General features: G+C 41.6%; 1 protein-coding gene across 4 annotated transcripts in view; it reads left to right on the forward strand.

Annotated features, from left to right (window-relative positions):
- The window catches only part of LOC140229643 (MAP/microtubule affinity-regulating kinase 3-like), a 127,084-nt gene extending 119,852 nt beyond the window's left edge, over positions 1–7,232 (forward strand). For 3 of the 4 annotated variants that reach the window (XM_072309888.1, XM_072309894.1, XM_072309905.1), the window contains 3 exons: positions 116–208; positions 3,872–4,093; positions 5,024–7,232. In XM_072309888.1, coding sequence (XP_072165989.1) covers positions 116–208; positions 3,872–4,093; positions 5,024–5,363 — 655 coding nt within the window. In that variant the 3' untranslated portion in view covers positions 5,364–7,232. The remainder of the gene's footprint in view (positions 1–115; positions 209–3,871; positions 4,094–5,023) is intronic. The other variant, XM_072309897.1, reaches the window with a different exon arrangement.
- The last annotated feature ends 2,251 nt before the right edge of the window (positions 7,233–9,483 follow it).

The raw sequence follows: 9,483 nt of genomic DNA on the forward strand, positions 1-9,483 counted from the left end.
AATGAGAGGTGAAGCCAAATGCAGGAGGAATGAGGTCGCTAGCTAGGCACCATCCCTCTTGTGGTCGGAAGGGGTGAGTTCGGTCACGATTATGATTTTACGTTTTCGCGTCCAGGTCGTCGAGACATCAGAAATCAGCGTCCACGTCCAGTCATCCGGTCAAAGGGGCGATGCTACCGCCCATAGATGACCCTAGTAATCGGCCCAGGTGAGCGCCCCCTCTTTTGGTTTGCCCTCCAGGGTTCTCTCTCACGAGATGCATTCTATAGATCTTCTGTCTTGTCTCTGGTGTCTGTCTAACCTTTGGTCCTCTTCCGAATCTTCAAAATACAGTACCTGCTCTGTCAAATGGGAATGATGGTTTTTCCTACCAATGCAAATTGAAATGAGACTCTGTTTGATAATGAAGAAAATGAAAAGGAAAAAAGATGACACACTGCTATGCCTTTGATACCACAAATGAGCTCAGTGAGACTGCTGAAGGGTAGAAAAGGTACATCTTTAGTCCAAAGCCCCACCCCCTTAAAAAGAAAATAAATAAAAAGGTTCAAGAAAACGGTCATCTAGAAATGCAGGGAATATGGTAGCATTCTCTCTTTCTGCCCTCATCCTATTCAATGTGCTTCATGGTTGCAGCTGTAGCTACGTGTATATGGTTATCACGCACGTATGATGTTTCGCTTCAGGTTCATGTTGATACTTTTTGTGAGTGTGCATTGTTGTGTGTTCCCGTTCCCCCATTCCCCCCATGGCTGTATTTTATTCTAGCTCTCACCCACTAGTCAACTCACCGACTTTGTCCAGTGGAAAACGGTGAATTGGTGAGCCTCCATCTCCCTGCGTACTCATTATGACATTTACTTCATGCATCACCCGAGGGGAGAATCATATCTATTATTTCTGGTTTGTGCTTTACCATTACTGCTTACGCCATATATTTCGTGGGGTATTTGTTCATGCGAATTTGTGAGTCACTTGCTATTGGCGAATTTTAAAAACACAAAAATATTTATTCCAGTCCCGACATTAGTGCAAAGTGCAAACAAACTTTTCTCTGCGAATTTGCAGTAGTACATATACAAAAATGTGGGTGTGTATATTTTCTTTACCATATACAAGTTGTATATTGATAAGCCATGTGTCTCGGATAATGGGAAGCAATGATTATAGCCGAATATGCATGTATTGTGAGGGATTAGGTCTCTGCATAACTTTGATGAGTAATTGAAGGCGTTAAATATGTCATGCGTCGCAGGGAGGTGTGAAAAGCACACTTACTTGTAATGCCTGGTGTGATTTGGTCAAACCTTGTGGAATAACCCATACTCATTCTTGCAATCAATGTGTTTTTGAACTGCACCGGAGGTATGCTCCCTCTCTCATGTCCTTGTGTGCCCTAATTATGCCTGTGTCGTGTTGTAAAAAGTTGTTCTCACATTTGTAACGGTTCCAGTTGCAGACCACTGAAAACATTCCTTGTCAGTTCACATTTACTCATTGCTCATAGTGTAACTGTGGACCAAGATTTTTTTTCTTTCTTTTTTCTTTGCCTGGAATTCATGTGTAGTCTCAGAAACCAGACTGACGGCTGCCATTTTGTTCTGTTGTGGTTGTTGTTGTATTGTGTGAGATTGATGTGTACTTTTCTTCTTTTTTTCTTTTTTTTTTTTTTGTCTTGTATGTATTATTAATTCCAACATTGTTCCATGAGAGGAACTTTTACTAAAAGCTGAGAATAATAGTTGTGCCTCAACCACCAGGGAATTGGATTCAAAGATGAACTCAATATGAATTGTGGTTTGATAAGTAATGCTCCGAGTTCAAGTAAAATACACACCATTCAATATTTGACTACAGTAGCAAACATTAAACAATCTTAACTATGTGCTAAAGGAAACCATGTTACCTGGCACCCTGTAATGACTGGATGAGTGGGTAATGTTAATTTCACAGTAGTGAGTTTTTTATTCCAAATAGGACTTTTCTCATGACCACAGTGTATACCACTGATGCATGGCAGCCCAACAACATGGAATGATATCCCAGACAAAATGGTTCCAAACCCCCCTTCCAGTGTTTTGGCACTATCATCAAACAATCGCAAAAGGCAATGGCCATATCCACATCTTCCATTTTGGTAATTTTAGTCTCTTGGAGAGGATTGAGGAAGACTTTTACCCTCCATGCAGACTGGGCCTCAAAAAAAATCAAAAACTTTTTGCAAGTGATCATGAAACTGATATCAGCTAAAAGTCGATTAGCGCACCATGGACTGCACAAATGTGCACTCGATCCCCACTTAGTGGGAAGAAAAACCACACACACACATTCACGTGCCCACACACGCACATACACACATACACACAAACACACACACTAACACACACCTGTTGCAGCAGTTTAGTTGCAACATGCACAAGTCTACCAGATAAAGACCTCCCAACCATTCTGAATTTGGAGGAAAGAATCTGAATTTGACTATTCCCAGCTCTTGTTTCAATAGGAGTTTCCTATGTTTCTTGATCATTTTACTACACGCTCCAATTGGGGATTGCTCTTTCTTTCCTATATTGAGCCAAATTTTCTGTATTTTGTATTTAGAAAGGTTGGGAGGTCTGCATATAAATATGTTTCTTATTGGTTATAGAAGGGAGATTATAGTGGATGCTTAACAATCGAGAAAAATACAGCACATGGCATCACCCCCACCCCCATCAACCCAGGTCATGCTTCTGACTCTTGATCCCTTTCATATATAGCCAGGTGTTGTGTTCACTGTCTTAACCAAAACCGAACATTTGTAGCCCGAGGATACTCTAACGTGTTGTGGTCATACTACAGTCGTTCTTGTGACACCCTATTAACGTGTGTGATTCTCCTTTCAAGTTTATATGCACTTCATTCTTCTTTATATTAAACATTGTGTGTCTCCTCAGTGAATCAGAGTGCGTTCACCTTGCCTTCTTTGGGGTGAATGCACTTTCAGGCATTCCAGGTTTGTATTGTGTTTGTGTCATGTAAATGCCTGAACAATTCATTCTCCAGCCCAGCAATCAATTCAGCCTGATCTTATATGTATTTTGTGATAGAAGGGTGATGTTTGTGTAATGTTTTACAACTTCACTTTCAATTCTTCTTGGTCTTTGTCTCTATTTCCACATGAGCAACAAACTCTAGTTTCCCGGGATTTTTTTTTTCTTCTCTCTTTCACAACAGTTGATGTTATGAAGCCATCAGTGCCCTATTGAATCTTAAGTGTATCATGGACTCAATATGAAAAGTTGCTTCACAAGACAGTAATTTCTGAAGTGGGAAAGAATCTGAGCGAAGATAACAGCAGCAGTATAGTGCATAAGTTCAGACATGTTTGCAACAGTATGATCATGTGTTACTTGCTCTACTTTATCTGGAATTGTAAAGGGGGAACCAGAAATAAGACAAACTTCAAACGCAGGGTGTTTTTTTTTCTTTCTTTCTTTTGTTCTTTATCTGTGACATGTCAGAAATTCCCAGTCATGTTTTTATTTTGTCGGTTTTTGTTGCAATAGGAAACCCATGTTTTTAACTCACTCTAAAGACGAAACATATTCTTGATTCCCAAAAAAAATCAGAATGTTTACCAGCAATGTTTACCAGTAATGTCATCAGACAACATGGGGCATGAAAGTTGTGCCAAGCAAAGTACTTGTATCTTTAAGAATTGAAAAATATTGATATGGGGGGGGGGAGAGGATTATCAATGAGTAGCTGTTACAGAGAAGCTAGTGAAGAATCTAGTTAAGAAGTATTTCATACATTGATTTCATTGGCTCCTTGTTCAGATTCATTCTCACTCTTATCTCTTGTTACCTTTCTCGCTCGTTCTTTGCAGTACTGCGCCCTCCAAGCGACACCAGATCGGTGGGTCACCCAGCACGAAGACCCAGCCAAGCCAGCTGGCCCGGGGCACGGCCAAGCGGAGCACCTTCCACGGCAGGCCAAACATGTTCAACGGGCCCACGGTGGCCCAGGGCAGCGCCCAGGACACATCCACCATGGACCGGCGCCAGAACATCTCCCTCTTCAGCAAATTTGCTTCCAAGTTCAGTAGAAGGTCTCTCCCTCATTCCTCATCATCTTTTGTCAACTCCCACACTACCATGAAACAGAAGTTTTTGAATACTGTGTACAGGAAAATTTCCAGATATTAGGACAGAACACACTTGCAGCTTTATTGGTTGTGCTTGATTTGGTTATATGTGTTTTGTAAAGCAACAAGGTCCAAAAGAATCTAATGGTGGTTTGTTTTTTGTTTTTTTTGTAGGTCAGAGGCACATATAACTCAGCAAGTATTGACAACAAAATGAGGCAGTAATATATAGTATTATTCATCTTCTCCTCTAGCCCAAGATTCAGTGTGTTGTATGTCTGTAGAAAGTTGCTGACATGAATGTCAGTACCATGCACATAATTAGTGTGCAAGTGACAGCTATATTAGCAGGGGACTAGGAGAGTAACTATTAAATGCGAACAGAGCCAGTTATGCCCATTTTACCTCCCATGAGTAGACCATTCAACAAAGTTTTAGCTTAGATATGTTCGGAGGGTCTGCTGGTTGTCTGCAAGCAGTGTACTACATCACTGCTAATGGAGAGATGCAAAGATGTATCTTGTCCTCCAAGGGTGTGTTCTTGTTTTATGTTTTTTCACGCTGGCACAGAGACAAACGACCCTGTGGATACTTCTCTATTCGTCTTTAAATATCCATCTCTATTCTCTCCCTCTCTCTCTCTCTCCACGGGTCCGTCTCATGAAAGTCTTCTGACAGACATTTCGCTCATAAGACACGCGAGAGACTTCATGAAATGGATTTAACATAGCTACATATGAGCAACTAAGCCATTCTGAGATTTATGTAAAAACGTTTATGTGATGACTTCATGAAACAGACCCCTGGTCACTTGTTGAGCCAAGTGAACCATCTGATGGTATGCTGACCACACTCTAACGTCATTCTTGATTCACTTTCTGTCTCTGTCTCTAGGTCACTTGTTGAGCGGGAACCACCCCTGGAGCTCTCCAAGCCCCGCTCGCTACGTTTCACGTTCAGCATGAAAACCACCAGCTCCAAGGAGCCAGACTCCATCATCGGCGAGATCCGCCGCGTGCTCGAGTCGAACAGTGTGGACTTTGAGCAGCGAGAGCGCTACCTACTGTTCTGCGTGCACGGCGATGGCCGGGGGGACAACCTGATCCAGTGGGAGATGGAGGTGTGCAAACTCCCGCGCCTCTCGCTCAACGGCGTGCGCTTCAAGCGGATATCGGGCACCTCCATGGCCTTCAAAAACATTGCCTCCAAGATCTCCAATGAACTGTGCTTGTGAAGTGAGGCCGGAACCATTCAGCAACATGACAGCTGCGACGAAATCGAAGTCAAACTGGGCTAGTAGTAGTTTGAGAACAAGTTCACATCTGCATCCGTTGAAGTCAGCAAACACCAAAAAAAAAAAAAAGAAATGAAAATATCAGCAGAAAACAAAGATAGGAGAAAACCATCACAATTGTTATACACAAAAGAAAAGCATGTTAACACAGTTCATTTTCACATCCACTCACAACCACCCCTTTAGTGTAGCAATGGAAGAAAGGATTGCACAGTACACCCAAAGACACTGGTATTTGATCTAAAAGCTTTCTTCTTGGAAGTGTGAACCATCCTTTCACAACTAAAAAGAAGGATGCCAAAAAAAAAATAATGTATCAATCTTGTGCAATCTGTGTTGTTTTTAAGTCATGGGTGTATTTTGGTAACACATTTGTTGTTTTTGCACCTCATTAGTTCTCACCCCTTCCAGCGTGGCAGTTTGCCACGCTGACTCATTTGTCCCACGTGCTGTACACTTACTCGGGCTTCGGAGTATTGAAAAAGAATAACCAGATGAAACAATGGATATCAAAAGACAGGATGTCAGGATGACTTGAAACGATGTGAACGAGGACTTCTGCAAGCTAGAAAACAGTGTGAGATAAAAAGCAACATCACTCGACCATTCTGGAGGAGCTCTCTGTGAGAGTGGAGACTTCCTCTGCGCTGCGATCTCAGTTGATGCCATCTCCCTCTCTCCGTACCTCGGGAGGAGAGGTCGAGGTATCACATGACTTCACAGCCGACTCTTCTCACTGCCCTGCCGCAGCTGCATGTCAATTTTTCTGTTCCACCATACGATGGAGGACTCCCGGCGTGCCAGAGGTGCCTCCCACCAGCCTTTGGGCAGCTGTCTAAACACAGCCGCTGGGTGGTCGCAGTCCAGCTTGGGGGCCGCGCCACAGTGGATTGCGACGAGTCCGTCCTCTTTCCGAGCGAGCTGATTGGTTCCACATAACTATGGCTGCTTCCGTGTTCCTTGGGAACAGTGAAGCGTCCTATTTTAAACTGCCAAATGAAGGGGGACGGCACATGTGGTGTTTTGGATTACACCACGTTGCGTGGTTGGGCTTGTACAAAGGCTATGGTTGCCAGTTATTAGCCAGCATAGTACAGGAGAAGGCATCTAGGGATTGGTGTCATTTTTAATAACATGAATTCAATTGCTTTGTGAATTTAGAGACTAAGAGTGTTTCTGCATCATATTTTTGTGCCCTTCTCTTCTTCTGCCCTTTTTTTTATGAAAGTTTATTAGGATTTTTTTTATTGTCTTTTCAAAAGTGATGCAGGAATTCCATCTAATTAATGTGAATACCTGTAATTTGATTAGCAAATCTTGCAATGGTTAGCTGAGCTGAATAAACTCCCTGTGATAGTTTTGATAGACTGTTCTTTAACCAAGATGCTAGCTGTCGTGGAGTGTATTGCGAGGTGCGTTGGTGGTGTATTTTGCGGTTACCGGAAAACGAACCAAGACGAAGCAAGCTGTTGACACTCTGTATCATTCGTATTGGATAGTATAAGTATTTCAGCCCATGCTGCTACTTGCTAGTGGATAATTGGTGTAGCACATGGGTTTTGGTGTTAGTCTCCAGGTACGCTCCCACATTGCAGATGGATGATATGATCCAAATGTGTGTAATTGCTGTCTCATTTTCCATTGTAGATAACTAATCTTGCCCACATGTGTGGCAAAACTTGTTGTGTAAGGCAGTGGTGCAGACATCATCGCCAGATCCAGAGATGTTCCCTATTTTTGATGCCCACCAAAATTGCCATGTAAACCTCAAAGGGAGAGGGAGAGAGAAAAAAAAGCAGGTAAATAGAGAAGGGGAAAATCAGATTTTTGATCACTGTCAAACTTTGCAATATTTTTACTATGATTAGTGAGAGGAGAGCCTCTGTGAAGGCATGATCACCATTCAAGGATTTCTTGTCTGACGTGATTTCTGTCGCGCAAACAGACGGATTTTGTGTTGGAAGAGCATGATTATATAGAGTCCCCTATTTGGTTTTTACTAGCTAGGGAGACTGTTATCACTTTCTCTTACACACACACACACACATACACCTAAGAAAAAATAGTTTTGCTTACTCTGAAAAATTATTTTCCAATTTGATTGAATGATTCAGACATCCTGAGTTCCATACTACTTGGTCCCTCTGACTTCAAAAGCATAGAGGTAAATTAGACATTTTGTCTTGTGGGCCAGCATGAGCAAGTTCACCTCTCATGTTTACAACAATCCATGTATGGTCCGACGACATTGTGTGTGGGCAGAAAAAAACAAAAAAGACCCAGAATAATCCCAGTTAGCAAAGACAAATAGATAGTTATTCCTCCGTGGTTACTGATAGTCTTTGAACGTTTTGAAAGCATCTTGTTTTATTTTGAGTAACTCAAGCAGAACAGATTCCTTGTAAATGAAACCAGACCTATTGGTTCTTTGGAAATGTGGAAGCTATGTATGTACCTTAAGGATCCGCTCCGTCGTAGTGCATCTGCAGGCTGAGACCTTTTCCCTCCAACATGGCTCCAAAAGTCGGCGGCACAAAGACGTGGGAGATGATGTCCCGGAGCAGACAGCCCGTGCCACACCTAAATATATGACAGCGTGAAGACAGCAGAGCGCCACCTACGACCCATCTTGCTTTCAGACGTGGCAGATACCACCACTACGTGTCCATGTGTAATTGTGATGCAGTTCCGTAGCGATGATCAACATACAGCACTTTTTTTTTCTCTTTTTTTTTTTTATTAACAGAATGGGATGTTTAGTCTTTGCTGGTGTTGAAAATGCCTGTGTTCAGCCATTTACGATTTACACATAATACAAGAGGATTGAATTAAGAAAAGAATGAACTTATCTGTATATAAACTGTAAAGTAGAAGAAAATAAAACAAAAATATGTGGAATATGTTCTTGTACAATATTACAGAAAAAAAAAAGTCATTATGAAGATGGTAGAAACAAAGAAAAGGGTTGCACTGTACATGAGAAACAATTCCTAGAGTCGTTTTCTCTTTGTTTTGGTTCAGTAAACTGTCTTCATCTGGCACCTTGAATGTCTCTACTTTTGTTCTTTTTTTTTTCCACAAATTTTTCTTTCAGTTGTGTGTGGCTTTGTGTAGTGCTCAAGGCTTACAAACTTCATTAGCTATGACTGTACTGCACTTGAAGGACTTTTCCTTGCCTTTTTTGGGTGGTTTTATTTTTTTTTATTTCTTTTTTTTTTTTGGTCAGTTGTAGATGTCAGCTCCTTCCAAAAGAAGTGTGTCAATATTACGTCAGATTTATAATGCCTGTGAGTCTAAGCATCTTCCCGCTGCTAGGAATTGGACTTGTCCAAACCAAGACTTTTTTTTTTCCCCATGTGGTTTCCTCTGCTCTGTTTCCGGGGACCCTGTGAGAAACGTGTTGAGACTTTCGTCATGGAGATAGTGCAATTGATATGCATGCCTTATGGTTTGTACAAGCTAGAGTCCTTGGCACATACCAATCTTCCCAAATACCATTAGTGTTACTGATTCGAAGCACCGAAGTAAGTTTTGAAGTCTTGTCCTGCCGGCCCACGGCTCGCAGACGGTTCCCAAATTGTGTGTCCCACCTCCTTCCACTGCAGTAGCTTTAATATACCATCAATAGTTGACAAAGACAGCTCGACCCTATACGTGATTGGTATTTTGGAATTTGCTACAGCATATATGGCTATGTACATTTCACCTGTTCCTAATGTGTAGACTTCATTTTTATCTCGATGTCTGAGGTGTTGATAGTCCGCATTCCATGTCAAAAAGAAGAAAAAACTGCAAATTCTGTCGCTGAGAGCCATCCTTTTTTTTAAATAATATTTTTGCTGTATTAAAGAAGGATCATGATATTAAGCACATAGGTATGCTACTTTTGTACTTAACCCTGTAATGGTTTGTTGTAATATTTGTTTGTTTGGGTTTTTTTTTTTTTTTCTTAGGACTATATATGGCTACCAGGAATCAGATTGCAGTACATGTGTATTTGTGAGGCCAGATTGAATTCCCTTGAAACCCAGACACCTCACATTGTTCCAGTGTGAGTGTT

The sequence above is a fragment of the Diadema setosum genome, chromosome 1, assembly GCF_964275005.1.
Source record: "Diadema setosum chromosome 1, eeDiaSeto1, whole genome shotgun sequence".
In the NCBI taxonomy this organism is placed as follows: domain Eukaryota; kingdom Metazoa; phylum Echinodermata; class Echinoidea; order Diadematoida; family Diadematidae; genus Diadema; species Diadema setosum.